General features: G+C 45.1%; 1 protein-coding gene across 2 annotated transcripts in view; it reads left to right on the plus strand.

Annotated features, from left to right (window-relative positions):
- Positions 1–16,488, plus strand: part of NAGA (alpha-N-acetylgalactosaminidase) — a 2,142,885-nt gene that overhangs the window by 544,691 nt on the left and 1,581,706 nt on the right. Inside the window, exon 3 of one of the 2 annotated variants that reach the window (XM_069654391.1) lies at positions 6,863–7,040. In XM_069654391.1, coding sequence (XP_069510492.1) covers positions 6,863–7,040 — 178 coding nt within the window. The remainder of the gene's footprint in view (positions 1–6,862; positions 7,041–16,488) is intronic. The other variant, XM_069654390.1, reaches the window with a different exon arrangement.

The following is a 16,488-nucleotide window of genomic DNA, read 5'->3' on the forward strand; positions in this document are numbered from 1 at the left end:
GTCGGCCTGGAACAACGCTTGCAATTCTCTCATGGAATGTAAGGGGGCTTACCAACCACAAGAAATCACGATTAATCACGAACTACAGCAGAAATCATGGGGCAAATGTATTATGCCTACAAGAGACACACCTGACCCGAGGAACCCCCCTCCCCAGGCTGCCGTTATGGGGCATTCATAGGTACAATTCTTCCTACACCTCGCACTCCAGAGGCGTAGCCATTTACATACACAGCACACTACAATATAGACTTTACGAGCAGATCAAGGAGAGGAGGAGAACGATTTTTGATACTATACTTGCGGTGAGGCACGGGGGAGGGGATCAACCAAGTAAAACCCTGGCATTGGCCATTTGCAAGGAACGCCAAACCACCAGTATAGCAGAGGTCAAAAACCAAAACGGGTTCCTCATAAAAGACCTGCAGGGGATCAACAGTGAATTTAAGGAATACTACGAGCAGTTATATACATCCCGCCCCACCCCTGGGCACGACGAGCTGACACAATATCTAAATAAGATAGCCCTAGGGTGGTTGGTTCATGGCCAAGAGATGCCCTCAATGACCCCAATACGGAGGAAGAGTTACGCAAAGCAATTCAATCCTTACCTAGTGGGAAGGCCCCTGGCCTGGATGGCATAACAACAGAATTTGATAAGGCGTCAGCCGATTTGGTGATTTCCCACCTGATGGGCATGTACGAAAGCGCACTGTCCACAGGTATTCTACCTGAGTCCACCAGATCTGCCCTAGGGACCGTACTTCTAAAACCTGGGAAAAACCCCTGATTGTTATCATCATACAGACCCTTATCACTTATAAATACAGACAACAGAATACTTGCCAAGATACTTACGGATCGCATGCCAGCTTTGGTCCTACTCGACCAAGCTGGTTTCATCCCTGGTAGGTCCACTCAAAATAACCTGGGACGTCTGTTCACCCTTATGCACAATGTAAACCCTGAGGTGCCAATGGCGGTTGTGGCCCTTGATGCTGAAAAGGCCTTCGACTCCGTCGAGTGGCCTTTCTCTCTTTGAGGTGCTTCGCCGTTCAGGGTTTGGGCTCCTTAACATCAGCTGGGTTAAGCTGCTATACACGGCCCGCGAGCAGCAATGTACACAAATGGTATGATATCGTCACATTTTCACACCACATGCGGCACTCGCCAAGGATGCTCCTTCTCCCCGGTCCTATTTGCTCTGGCAATGGAGCCCCTGGCCTGCCATATCCGAGAACTACATGCACATCGCGGAATCCGCATCCAGACACATCTAACTACCATATCATTATATTCCATTGACATCCTTCTATATATCAAGCATCCCCGACAAAACTTAATTCCATTGACGCAGGAAGTGGTCAGGTTTGGTGACTTCTCTGGGCTCAGGATCAGTTGGGGCAAGTCCGAAGTCCTTCCTCTGACCCCAGAAGTGCAACAGACAGACGTGGGAGACAAGTTCCGATAATTTCCCCAAGGGATTAGGTACCTTGGTGTCATAGTCTCCACTACACGGGACAGCCTATACAAAGACAACTATATTGCCCCATTAGAGACAATAGAGCACAAAGTTGAGACATGGATTTGCCTCCCCATCACACAAGCGACCCGCATAACCGTAGCCAAGATAGATACTCCCCAAACTCCTATACATCTTTAACAATGTACCAGTATGGCCTCCTCTCAGTTACTGGAGCTGCATACGCAGACTAATGACCCGACTGGTATGGGCAGGGAAACAACCTAGGATAGCATATGACACACTAGCTCAGCCCTATGAATTCGGTGGTCTGGAATATCCAGATATGTATATATACTACTTGGCAGCTCAGGTGGAATACATATCAGGTTGGAACTCCCCTAGCTCCGACTCCCCACACTCCCAGTTAGTGAGAGCGATCACCAACCCTGATGCATTAATGGGTATGCTCTGGGGCAATAGAGACACCGTTCTAAGAGGGGAAGTTCAGCCAATAACAGTAACATGTAAAGCCTGGGAAAGGCTGAATGAGTTGCTAGGGACCACCCCTTTCTATCTGCCAATTTATAAGATAATCGGGATCCCACTTACGCACGAACGATCATTCAGAGAGCAATTTAAAACGTTGGGAGTCCTGACCATAGGGGACCTAGGACAGGAAGGGCGCTTCATACTCTGGGATGAGCTCCGCTCCAGGGGCGCACATGACGCTGTAACACTACTAACTATTACAGATTACGCAGTGTTCTAAGAAACAAATGGCATGACTTCCCGCAGGCCCCCAGCCCCCATCCAGCACAATGCTATGTGACCAACCCCGTCTCATCTGGGAAACTGGTGTCTTACATCTATAAGCTGGTCAGGGCCGGAAGAAGGGCTAAAGAAACACTCATACAAAACCAAATGGGAGGCATCAATGGGTAAACCACTGAGCGAGAAACCAATGGAAACTAATCTGTATGCAAACCCGCTATATAGCCATAAACTGCTGGTACAGACTGATCCACTACAAATGTGTTCATCAGGTTTATTACTCCCCGTACACCCTGAGCAAGTTCTTCCCACAGAGTACCCCGCCTGTAAGAGATGCTGACTTTTATCATGTTGCATGGAACTGCCCCCGTATGAGAACGTTCTGGGCTACCATAGGAGAGGCGATTGCCGGTATGCTACCATCAACGAGGTACAGCTCACCGGAACTCTGGCTACTGGCTCTAATCGAAGAAGGAATCTGCACTGAGAACAAACTAATGGGCATGGCCACTGTGGTGGCCAGGTATCTGGTGGCTAGGACATGGGGTAGGCCTAATCCCCCTACATTTTCAAGGTGGCTGGAAAACATGAGTCTATGTGAACAACGGGAGACCAGGTACGCTGCAACAATCCTTTTGACTATTGGCTTCCCTTCAGACAATATCAATTGGATAACGCTTAGGAAACCCAATCCCCTGATTCCACCCCAGGCCAATATTTAATACAGGGCAGTTTGTTCCCGCAGTGACAGTCACAGGGGGGCGCCGTAGCCGACGTCCCTTAATACTCCCTGTGTGATATCCCAAATTCCAACCGTAATTTGTACTTGATGTTGTCTCATTTATGTAACTGTATGAGAGTCGGAGGGGAATGAAGGGGGGTTTAGTTTGGAGGTAACGTGATTCTGTTTATTCACATGTTACTGGTAAAACATAAGAGAAAGATTTATTTTAAAAAATGTCAGCCGTTGGTACATTTTAACTGGATCTAAGTATATTGTGGTACCACATATACAAACATCCTTAAACTTCCTTAAAATGATTATGCTTGCCTGCCCAGTGACCTCTGGCTTTGTCTCAAAGTGGGAAATAGTTCACAATGATTTATGGGAAATTATTTGTTTTGTGGAAAATTTTGCAAGGCTCGAATAGCAAAGCTCCAGTTTCCAGATATTGGGATACCATACTCCTTTTCCTTGGCTGTTTCGTGAGGATAGCTCAGGGGCAACACGCTTGCCTTGGAAGTAAGACAACGCGGACCGACACAGGTTCGATCCCTGGGTCCGCGCTTAGAAACCTCTGGATATTACGCGCATTATAAATAACCAATTATAATATTATAATAATATTAGTAGCCTTGCTCCATGATCGGTTTGCTCAGTTTTATGCTTGTTCCTTTCTTCCTTCTCTACATGTGCCTTTGTTTGTCCTGTATTTCTGGCCACTGACAGAGTTTGTTTTGTTCATGTCACTGGCCCCAAGACCCAGCCCAGCTTTTCCTTAGAACTCCATTATATATTCCCTTTCACCTTTCCCCTGCTTAATGAAAACTTTTCAGACGGTTCATTTGTGATTTGTATCTGTTTTTGTCTGCTACCTATCTTTTACTGAGACTGCCAGCGAGTAGGTGTTTTATAGCGCCTTGCATACATACAGGCAATCTTGGCTCTCTTTCACCATAGAGGTGATGGGTCACTGTGTAAGAGCAAAGGTTGCAATGTGATTGTGAGATCTCTCTGCAAGTTTCAAGTGGTCATAGTCGCACAGACAATAAACTATAATTTCTTCCATTAAGGTATGTTTCCTCTTTTGGTGCTCTTTGCTCTTCGGTTCCAGCCAGCTCTTGTCACATACTCCAATCTGTTCTTATCACAGCCCAATTCATAGGTATTGTCCAGTCTTGTTAAACCATCCTGTCCATTGCTTTACTGCTCTGCCAGTAGTGAATCTCTCCTCCTGAATTCCTTTGCTAAAGGGTGTTTAGGTCTCTCTGATCAGTTTATGCCCTGTGGATCCTGACATTCGGTAGGCAGAGCCTAGGAACTTCCACCTCATTGGATAAGAGCAAAAGGCCCCAAATGAGGTAGATAACTAGATAAAGTATAGCTATTCGTTCATTTATCTGGTTTTAAAGTATTGCCAGTCTGGCAATGGGGAATATTGAAAGCATGTGAATCTATGTTTAGATACTTAAGGAGGACTGTTGGGACAGGAAGTCACGTTTTCCATTTGTGAATACTCAGATTCTGATATTTACTATCAGGGATTTAGGTCATTCTTAATTTTTAATATGAGTGGCAAATATTTAATTTTGAATTTGTCAGATTGTTATATCTACCATCCCTTAGATAAATAACATAACTGGAAGAAAGTTGAATGTGATGGAGCTTTTCTTGTTTATTGACATGATACGATATGGCATTTATAACGCCCCTATACACAAGTGTTTCAAGGTGCGACGAGGCAAGGAAGGGGGAACAGAGGGAAGACAGACAACGATCCTACTAGGCCAGTTGTCATTCAGATCGCGCAAGTGCATGGGAAGGGGGAAAGGGGAAAGTGCAGGGGGAAAGGGAAGGGGACAGTGCAGTACATGGGAAGATAGAATAAATAACAATAGTACAAAGGTAAAGTACGGCCAGCAGGTGGCAAGTGCAAGGGTAAAGGGAAGTGCAGGTATCAGGTGTCAAGTGCTGGAAGTGGGACGGTAGGGATACATAAAACAGTCCCCAAGTGCAGGGGATGCCAGGAGGGCAGTGCAGGAGTTCGTCTGGCGGAGGAGGGGACCTGGGCCCGGGGTCAGAGGGTGGCCAGGTAAATCAGTGCAGTTTCAGTATCGGGCAGGAAATCAGCAGGGGAGAGGAGGAGAAAAGGCAGAAGCAAAGTGAAAGGTTTCGAGGTGCTTGCGGAAACGGAGATAGGTCTCCTCAAGTTTCAGGGGTGCAGGGAGGCTGTTCCAGAGGGAGGCCCCAGCCGAAGAAAGAGATCTACTACTAACTCATTGGTTTGAGAAGCGACTGACCCCGAGAGAGTTGGAGGCGGATGAGCGAAGGGCTCGAGAAGGAAGATATTTCTTCGAGAAGGAAGAATACTAGTTGAAACAAGGAAAGAAAAAAAGAACGCTGGATGGAAAAAATAAGTAAGATTAAATACTAAAGGAAAGGAAAGGGATGAAAGAGAAAAATGAAAAGATGAACCGTTGGAAAGAGAAAAACAAGAAATCAAATAAATGAAAGAAAGAGGAAAGAAACAAAGATGGATTAATGGATGGAGAGAAAAAAGAACTTTGGTAAAGGGAAGGAATGAAAGAAAGAATGGCATGGATAAAGCAAATGAAGAAATGAAACTGAAGCTAGTTTGATGGATGAAAAGAAGGGAAGTGATCAAAACAAAGATTAGAACAGACTGAGGATCATTTTCATGCGGTTAGATGGGGGAGCGGATCTAATTTACTCACAGAGACCTGGTCGCAGATAATAGATTTTTAATCATGCCATACTCATCGATTTGATGAACAGTGCTAGCTCTGTGCATTAAATCTCCCTGCATCTCTGAGCGCATTGAATTTTCTTGGGGCTAAGGGTACTGTAATCTACATGGTTTTACACCTGATTTTGCACCTACAAGGACCAGATGGAATGCATTTAAATTCTATCTCCCATGCACAAACTTGGTGGACGGCATTTACGATTTCTTATATCACTACTTGCAAAACAGGCCAGACTCTTAGGACAGCCTGGATTCGCCTGCTTTAATTACACCCATTGACAAAAAGAATCAACATTAATTACAGACGGCTGCTTGAAAACTAGAATAAGCAGTGTTTGTTCCCTCTGTGCACTGTTCACAATATTTAAAATGACCTGCAATGAAAGAAAGACAGAAAAATGAGAAAGGGAGAATACAAAAATGAACAACGATAGTAAGATAGAAACAAAAAAGGAAAGTCAGATGTAAACAGTATCCAAATGTCAGTAAAAACTTTTCTCCATTTTCAATTTCAGTATTGTATTGTAATTATATGCCTGCAGAGTTGAAAACTATGTATTGATACTTTGTAACAGGAACCAGAATTGTACACTATGGTCTTAAGTGATTGGCCAATACTTACAGGAGCCATAGCGCCATCCATAGGAGTGGTAAAGATGTTTGCCGCCAGGCACCAACTGGAGGGCACATTTATGGGGCTATTTAACATATTTCTATGAGTCTGTTTGTCTTCTACATGATACCACTGTTGATTGCATCACTATTTCTTTTTATAAGAAAATATCCATGTCAGCGCCCCTTTATGGTCAGAGAGGCATTCATTCTGACTAATTACTCCCCCCATTTCCACATTCCCCACCTCTAGCCATGGTGCCAACAGGTGAAGTGGGCTAACCCGCTCCACAGCAACAAGGGCTTCCAAAAACTGTAAAATTGACAGAAATTCAGCATTAATAGTAAGTAACAACTTTCTATTTTTAAAGTCTATGTTCCTTTTAAAACAGGAGATGAGTCAAAATACAGTTGGTATTGTAGGGAAGTGGGGATGATCACAGATTATGATGTGTAGTCATTGGGGAGAGTGCTTGGGGTGTGGTATTGTACCCGCAGTGATTGATTCTTTGTTCTCCTCTCCCAGCAGCGAGGAGCTCTTCCTGGATATGGCTGACCGGCTGGTGGCAGATGGCTGGAGGGAGCTGGGCTACGTCTATGTGAACATTGATGACTGCTGGATGGCTGCCCGACGTGATGAGCAGGGGCGTGTAACACCTGACACTGCCCGCTTCCCTGGTGGCATTAAGGCCCTGGCTGACTACGTGAGCATGCTTTGGGTGAAGGGCTTTGGGCATAGCTCTTTGGATTTTGGGGCCAATTATTGGGTTGGGGTAGGGTTGAGATACTGTTTACATTTGTTTTTGAGTAGTATCTACATTTCGAATGGATTGTGTCCTCCCACGTATTCCTCATTTTATGATATTCGTATCCTGCCAGCTTTGCTGCTTCGGAAAAAAATTCTCGGCTGAGGGCGCTGTGCACGAGGTCGTGGCGTCGATTTCCCTCGACGGGCTCCGTACCGTGTCGACGTCACCATCAGTATAAATAGCTTGTGCCGTGCCCGTTGGCTTCAGTTCCGTTTTTCCGATTGCTTCGCTCTCGAGAACGGCGCGCTTCAAAATTTTCTTCTGAAAATATCGTCTTCTTCCACCCCTTCTACTCCCAAGACGGGGTTCAAAAAATGTGTTGACTGCGGATCGAAGATCTCGATTACAGATCCTCACCGCATTTGTCTTTGGTGCCTAGGTTCAGACCATCGAACCGGCGACTGTGGCTCCTGACGGATGACGGAGAAGGCCCTTTGTGAGAGAGAAGGTAAACTGGCGGGGGGGGGGCGGGAAGCTGGTAAACTGGCGGTGGGGCGGGAAGCTTCTAAGGCCTCCTCGTCAAAAAGACATAGGAAGTCGAACGATTCGAAAGAATCGGATCATCGTAAACACTCTAAGAGATCTCGATCCCGTCCAAACTACACATCAACATATTGGAGCTGAGGGCAATCAGACTAGCGCTGAAGGCTTCCTGCCCTCTGTACAGGGAAGAAATGTCCTGATAATGACGGACAACACGGTGGCCATGTACTACCTCAACAAGAGAGGAGGCGTAGGGTCACTACCACTGTGCAGAGAGGCAATGCAGCTCTGGTTCTGGGCAATACGAGAAGGAATCTTTGTATCGGCAGTTCACCTAGCCCAGAGAGCAGAACATGGCGGCAGACGCTCTGAGCAGGCAGAGCACAGTCTCCCACGAGTGGGAGCTAGCTCAGGAAGTCCTCCTGGCGATCTTTGACTTTTGGGAACCCCTCAAGTGGATCTGTTCGCGACCATGGTAAACCGGAAGTGCGAACAGTACTGCTCAAGGGAATTTCCTCTAAGAGGAGCTCTAGGTGGACCGGGTTCATGGTGGACTGGAAGTTTCCACTTCTATACACGTTTCCTCCAGTCCCCGTGATTCCTCAAGTAATCAGGAGGTTGAGAAAGTTCAGGAAAACCATGATCCTAATTGCCCCGGATTGGGCCAGGAGGACGTGGTACCCGGACCTTCTGAACATGTCAATCTGCCCTCCAATACGCCTTCCGCAAAGAGAGGATCTTCTCTCGCAAGAGGAAGGTCGGATTCTCCATCCAGTGGTCAAGACACTCAACCTTCACGTATGGTTTCGGAGAGGTTGAGATACAAGTATTGGGATCTTCCGGAGGATGTAATGGAGATTTTGCTTTCGGCCAGAAGGCCAGCACCAAAATCCTTGTAACGGTGTTGTTGGAACAAATTCAGTAACTGGTGCAAAGATAAGGATGTGGACCTTTTTCAATGTGGCACCCCAATGATGCTCTCTTTCCTATTGCATCTAGCCAATCTGGGGCTCCAGATCGGAACAATTAAAGTATATTTAGCTGCGCTGTCCATTTTCAAGCGTTCCTCGGAAAAGGTTTCTTACTTCAAAATTCCATTGATAATTCAATTCCTGAAAGGGCTTACTAATGTATACCCTCCAGTCCCCTTTCATGTCCCAACTTGGGATTTAAATCTAGAACTTACGTTTCTAACTTGTATACCCTTTGAGGCTCTGCACTCCTGTCCCTTGAGGCTTCTAACATTTAAAGACTGTCCTTCTTGTGGCCTTAACATCAGCCAGCAGGGTTAGTGAACTACAGGCTCTTTCATGTAAACCTCCATATTTACATACTTTTTACAAGGACAAAGTGGTTCTTAAGGTTAAACCATCTTTCTTAACAAAAGTAGTTTCTGACTTCCACTTGTCACAAAAAATAATATTACCAACATTCTATCCTACTCCTCATTTGGGCAAATAAGAGGAGAGACTGCATAGACTGGACCCCAAAAGGGCTCTCAGCTTTTACATTTCAAGAATGTCATAAATACGTCAAGATGACCAACTTTTTGTGGGTTATACAGGTCATAAATTAGGATTAGCGGTGACAAAACAAACTATATCCCGCTGGATCATTCTGGCTATAATTGAGTGCTACAGATTGGCTGGAAAAGACCCACCAGATGGGCTGCAAGCCCATTCCACTAGGGGGATGCCTACTTCTGCGGCTCTGAAGAGGGGAGTCCCTGCAGCAGATATTTGTTCAGCTGCAACTTGGGCATCAATGCATACCTTAATCAAGCATTATTGCTTAGATGCCTTTCCTGATGGGTTTATTTGCCAAGACGGTACTTCATTCCGTCCATGAGAACAATAACTAGTACTCCCACCTCCAAAATTACCACTGCTATGGGAGTCTATCATAAGATGAGGAATACGTGGGAGGACACAATCCATTCGAAGAACAAGTTACTTACCAACTGTAACGTTCTTTCGACTGGATGTTCCTCCCACGTATTCCTCATCGCCCCTCCCATCCTACCCCGCAGTACAGTTTACGTTTCTTACACTTTCCTCTCATGAAGGGTCTATCAGTCATGAGGCACGCCTGAGTGTTCCTCGAATATTTCCTCAAAAAAACAGAACTGAAGCCGACGGGCACAGCACGAGTTATTTATACTGACGGTGACGTTGACACGGTACGGAGCCCGTCGAGGGACATCAATGCCACAACCTTGTGCACAGCGCCCTCTGCCGAGAACATTTTTTCTGAAGCAGCAAAGCTGGCAGGATACGAATATCATAAGATGAGGAATACGTGGGAGGAACATCCAGTCGAAAGAACGTTACAGTTGGTAAGTAACTTGTTCTTTGAAGCTTGGGGAGAGGCAAGAGATACAAGTGGCCATGGTTGGTCCTATCTTTGCCAAGTAGCATTGTGTGCATTCTATAGCTACATTTCTGAAAAAGAAAATAATGAAAGCCCTCTCGCTGTTTATTGGAGCACTGAAATAGGCTGAGCTGATATATGCATAGTTACGGGACCGGGATGTTTGGTCAAGGGGTTGAAGCAGCAAGATTAAAAAACATCAGGCAACTGTAAAATCTCAGTCCTAGATACCACTGATATCTAAAATGCTGCTGTGCATTTGAGACAAATACCCTCATTCCGAGATTGGAGGTAGCTATAGCGCTATTTGCGCCATGGCTGCCTCCAATACCGGGTCCGGCACCGGTCTGGTTGAACGGGGACTTACCGGGACATTCCGACCTCGTAAATCCCCATTCAACCAGCCATTCCCCATTCCCATTTGAGCCCCCATAGAGCTCAATGGGAATGGGGAAGGCGCTAATTACGGGCCCGCGAATAGCAGGCCCGTAATTAGCGCCCTGGTCCCTTAGCGGGACCCGTAAAGAACGTGTGGTCAGACCACACATCCTTTACGGTTCCCGCTAAGGGACCTCGAAATTGGGCAGTAAGGGATTACCGGCACAGGTCTCCTTACCGTTGCCCAGTATCCCTTACCGCCCAACTCATAATGACCCCCAAAGGCTTTATTTCTAGTCCTTAATAATGTTCAGTCACTCTCCCTTTCTGTTTTAATGATCTATATGCTAAGCATAGCCATGAAAACCATACTTGTAAGGAAAAAGGCCTTTACTTTTGTCTTGATGTTCGCAGTCAGTAGGCCTTCAGTGGATGTGATGAGGTGTTGTGTTGTCAAGAGAGACTCAGACAGAGACAATTTGGTACTGCTTTTACAGATTTAGTTTCAAGCTTATAAGGTGTAACCATTGGATGAATGCCAATAGGAACTAGGGAAACAGACTCCAAACCATAAGGAATTTCTCCATAGAACAGTGTCATGGAAGGACAAATATTAAGTGTTTTTTTCCCTGGTGCACTCTACACTGCAATGTGGTGAGGTCTTAAAAACAGGCAACATACATTTTCATATTTATCCTTTTTAAGTCCTTTAGCTTCCTAGCTAACTCTATGCTAAAACAAAAGAACACTATACAAGTTGGGCCAGCACAAATGTTCATAAACGTTGTTTTTCCAAGCCTGACCATACTCTAACCAAACAAGCCTACAACAGGTTTCTTTATGACCTCTGGTTTCCGAGTGGTCTCAGATTTCTCCACAAAGCCTGGACCTCAAGCTTGTCTCTTTGAGGTCTCACCAAGGGTTTTCAATAGAACTACATTTTTGTGGACTCACCATGACGTTGATTATCAAGATTCACAGTTTAGGTCTCTTATAGACATATGGTAGGCTTCTGAGTATACACTGTTCCGGTCTTTCTTAGTACTCTGGATTCTCGATATGCTGTGTTCAATTCTCTTCTCAATGGCTGGTTTCTCAATATCTATTCTTCTCTGGGAACAAGTATCCCCCGTTCCCCCACTCAGGTATCTTTTCCGACAGCCAATATTGCGACTAACCCACAAGGGGTTTGTCTCAGTTCAGATCTCTCCTAGACTTGCTTCGTCTTCAGTGGGAATGAATATTGTGTCCCTCCTGCCTGGGGTGGTTCTTTTCAGATCATGTCTCTTCTAGTGTCGTAGTAGCCAGCCTGTATCTACCAAACTGCCTTCTCTATAGCAGCAGCAACACTATCTCAATTCAGGTAGTATCCCCCTTATTTCAAGGGAGTGTCAAAAAGTATATCTGCTTGACCTAGGTCTGTGACAAACACCGGGAACTCCTGCTCTATTTTTATTTGTTGGTTGAGGCTAGCTGTTAGCCAGTGGCAGAAAGGAGACAGGCCTGTTTTCTGATTGTTTAGTTATACAAGCATGGCAGGAGAAACAAATGTTTCAAGACATGGAATGGCCATCTTGGATTCCCAGTTAGTGCACAAGATTGATGCTTGCAGGCAAGTTGCTTGTCCCATATACCACATCCCTTCTTCAAGAGTCCTGGATCCTCTGTGGTAAGCCCTGGAGTTCTAATGCAGTTTCTAGGGATTTGCTGGGGTTCCCGACTTCTCTCCTGTGAGGTTTTACTTTTAGAGTGTCTAGTAGTCTAAAATAGCTCTGCCTCCTGAAAAATTAGGTTTTTATTGTGAGTTGGTGCAAAAATCATTGTTTAATGTAAATGGGTAGCAAGGGATATCTTCTATAGTTTCTGGGTGAGGGAAAAAGTCAGCAGACACGCTTGGTGGATTGTCTGTTAGGAGTTGTGAAGTTGGCTGACCACACACTATGAATTGTCCTGTGCCCCAGCTGCCAGCATTCTATGTTCCTCTATGTTGGGATCTGACTTGGAGTTTCTTTTAATTCTCTAGGAGCTCCCTAGTCAAGGTTCTTATGAGGCCTCTGTTGCCCATGTCGATTTTCTACATACATCTCCTTACTTCCAATACCCACCTTATTTTGGGAGTACTAGTGAGTGGGGGCTATGATTTGCATCTGGGTCTTTTGTGAAAACCTATAACCTTTGAGGAATTCAACTCATGTGTTGGGAATGTGAGAATGTTGCATTTTGGGAGTTGTCATCTGAACTGATGTGTGGGGTTGCGAAATGGTGTGGCCAAGTGTTTTAGACTACCCTGGATCTAAGTGGGGAAAGGGTACTCATCTGGCCTCTAGGGCTTCCTGTCAAGTTTTCCTCGTTGGTATCTGTCCATAATGTTTTAGGATCCATTCAGTTTTTGGTGACTGACAATGTGATATTATGGGAGATATGGTATTCAAATCTTCTTTCCTATCTAAATGTTTCTATCAACTGGGACCGATGATGAAGGACCTGCAGGGAATAGGAAACAATTCTTGGACACGTCACTTGTACTGCCTCAAGGTGCTATTCATGAAGGGGGTTGCCAGTGCTGATCCCCAGAGTAGATGCAACCTCACTATGTAGACTCCTGTGATGGTGGAATTCATCACAAGGGATAAATAAATATAGTCTTCTTTCAGTATATGAAATTGCAACAACAATAATTTATTTGAATAAAGACAACACAGAAAATTACAAGGTAAACTAGGACCTAGAGTAAATTGATGTCCACCAAAATAATCAAATCATTAACCTCTAGGTCAGGGGTCTGCAACCTTTTTCTCTCTGGATGGTTTTGACTACAACTACCGTCCACCCTTACCACTGTAGTCAAATCTGGGGGGTGATGGGAGTTATAGTTCAAAACATCTGCAAGCCTCAGGTTGCAGACCCCCGTTTGCCGATTTTATTTTTGCTGAATAGCATTTTCATCTAATTTTTTTTTGCTGATTTTGGCTTTTATTTTAACCACAAACAGAGGGGGTGGGGGAAGGAGACCCCCCCCAACCTTACTATATAGCATACCCAAACTTACCGTCTCTAAAGATGTGGTACAAAAAGTGGTACGAAATTTGGGTAAAGAAATTCAATGTAATTGTCATTTCGGCAAAAGTGGGTCATATCAATTAATCAGCAGTACCAATTAACATACCCCCTGATATCAAGAAGCCTGACTTTCAATGTGTAGCCTAGCCTAGACAAAATCAGAATGACAGACACTCTTTGCAAAAAGGTCCAAGTGTTCAATCCTGCTATTTTATTAATTGTTTGGATGTGGAATTTCACAAGTGTTTCCCAACCCCACAAGATGGCAATGATGGTCAATGATGTGTTATATATAGCCTTGTCTGAATTGTTGATGGCCACTCCTTTCAGTCAAAGGTATCAGAAATGTCTTTATCTATGTCAACATCCCCATGCAACCCAACTGCATCTTGTCAGTTATGAAGAGTTTGTCTTACTGGTTTGGTGTCTTGCAATCGAAGGTTTAGTGGTTTTAATGGAATTACTGCAGTATTCTATTTCCCCAACTGGGTGGATTAGCAGTAACCTACATCAATAGTTCACCTGTCTTGTAACTGACCTTACAACGTCCAGTGCTGTTAACTCTGAGGTAGGCTTCCCTTTCAAGATGAGGGCGACAAACAAACAATTCCCTCACTATTGCCTAAGGGGTTATTTGCCCCTCAATTCAACCTCTTGTCCTGTAGTTTTTCTGCAAATTTGGGCACAATCCAGGAGAGAGGAATAAATGTAAGGTCTATGATGTGTCATGATGCTTAAAAGGAAAACATACTACCGGTATGTACCCCATTATCTACTTTGTTGCAGTCCTCGATATACAAAGATATAGTTAGCCATGTACCACATTCAGTGGTCTGAACCAATAAAGCACACAAATTACTATATTTATTCCACAACAATGAAAAATGCATTGGATAGAATGTAGCTTCAAAAATCTCTAGAATCAAGCACTTATAACAAAGATAGCCAAGGGGGATACACAAATCGCCAGTTTGTCGTGTCTCACAAATATTTCTGTTAAATGCTCATATACATCGCTAAGAACCCTGAGGCTTTAGAGCGCTATGTAGATTCAGGTAGCATCACTGGGCTCAATTATTTAAAAATAACACTTAGAGGAACTGATGACACTGAATATTTTTAAGTTGCTTTTTGAAGCAAAATAAATCGGACTTTGCCCAAGGGGATTTCAGGGGGTTGTTCCAAGTCTTAGCACCCTGTTAGGCAGAAACCTGTGCAGTTCCCTTGGGGACCACTGCAAAAGATTTAGGACTACAGGTGTTGGCAGTAAACCCACTTGGTAGCAGTCCGCACCACCCAGATTTACCTGGTAGCTGTGGCTGAGCAGTCAGACTTCCCTCACGAAGAGTTAGGCAGTATGCAAAGTATACACAATAGGCATTCAGATACAATAGCACAAGCAAACACTGACCAGATCTTTGGTATCAAGGTATATAATTATTTATTTAAAAACACACTGATTGAAACACTCCAGCACTATTATTGTAAATCACTCTCAACACAGTTACTATTGTTATATATACATCCCTTATTCCTTATCAGACAAGTCTTAGTTAACACCACTTATTTCCAGACAGAGGTGAGCGCTTAACTATAGATGGCACTCCCAATAAGTTAACGAAAAAGGGAGGGAAAAAGGCAGAATGTAGGAAAATACACCACACTAATATTTAGGAACTCTTAAACAAGGCAGGAAAGTCAAAAGTTACTTGTGAGCCAAAGTCCATAGGCCGGGCCCACTCTTGGAGAGAGCAGGGCACAAATGCACCCAAAATCACACAATGACAACAGGCTTAAAAAGTCTTGCAGGGAGTTCAGAAAGGTTTTAAGTAGGCTCAGAAAAGTTTAGCCAGGGTGTCCCAGGCTAACCCAGGTTCGAAAGCCGGGGGCTAAATCTACCCCGTACAGTCGGTTGCAAGGGAAGCCAGGCGGAACACGGTACCTTATGTGGAAAGGATCCTCCAGCGGGGGCAGTTGTTCCTGGCAGCGGGTGCAAGTCGCGGCGTTGTCCAGAGGAAGATCTCGATGTGGAGGAAAGATGAAGGTTGTTGCACTGCCAGGGAAGAAACCAGCGGCGGAGTTTTCCGGTTAGAGGTACTACCCTTTGATTCGCGGTAGTGGTAAAATGTGGGATCCCGGTTGCTGGGGTGCTTGGCACAGGCAAGGCGGCCACAAGATGCTCCAGGAAGTGAAAAAGGAAGCAGATTGGTTATCCCTACAAGTCGAAAGAAGAAGACTCTCCGGGCTGGAGATCTCCTCTGTCGTTGGGAAAAGTGGTGAGACGGTTCTGCAGGGCTCCACCGGTGGTGTCGTTGTGGCAGGTCGGCTCAGCTTCTCCCTCGTCGGATTCTTAGGTCCTGTGGCGACTTCTGAAGTTCCAGTCCCCAAAGCCCTGCTTTTATGCAGAAAACCCCCATTCACTCAGCCTAGCTGTCACTCAAACATGCTAAGTGGTGAGCCGGCCGGCTCACCACTTGGGCCAATCAAGATGGAGTGCGACTTGAGTTGCCTAGACAACTCAGTCCAGGGTGCCTAAATCCCCCTCCACCCCTCCTTAGTACCCCAGACAGAGTGGCACCACTTTGGAGGGCTTCTGTGGAGAAGCCCACCAAAAAGTGGAACAAAGGGCTCAACTTGGGTTGGAGTCACAGAAGCGAACACAAACGCCATTTTAGAACCAAGTTCTGGCAAAAAATACCAACCGGAGAATTAATATTAAATAAATAAACCGGCGGTATGTTCCAGGCTATAGGAATTAAATAATTAAAGTTGGTAGCCTCGAACAATGGGAAATCCCGTAGAGATATATTCGCGGTAGAATATAAAAAGTAGTATCCACTGCCACCAGCCACAACTCGATCAGGGGGGACGGAGACGTGCCCCCTCGACTAACAGACCCTGGGGCAATCGAATTGCCCCGGCCAGTACGTCCACAATATGATGGTTTGTACTGGTTGTGTTCAGAATTTGAGACAAGTAAAGTCAATGGTGACTTTACATGACCTGGGAGACAGTAGTCAGTCCCAGGGTATGGAGTCTATATTGGGGGGTC

This window comes from Ambystoma mexicanum, chromosome 3q (genome assembly GCF_040938575.1).
Source record: "Ambystoma mexicanum isolate Mex_15411 chromosome 3q, UKY_AmexF1_1, whole genome shotgun sequence".
NCBI classification, from domain to species: domain Eukaryota; kingdom Metazoa; phylum Chordata; class Amphibia; order Caudata; family Ambystomatidae; genus Ambystoma; species Ambystoma mexicanum.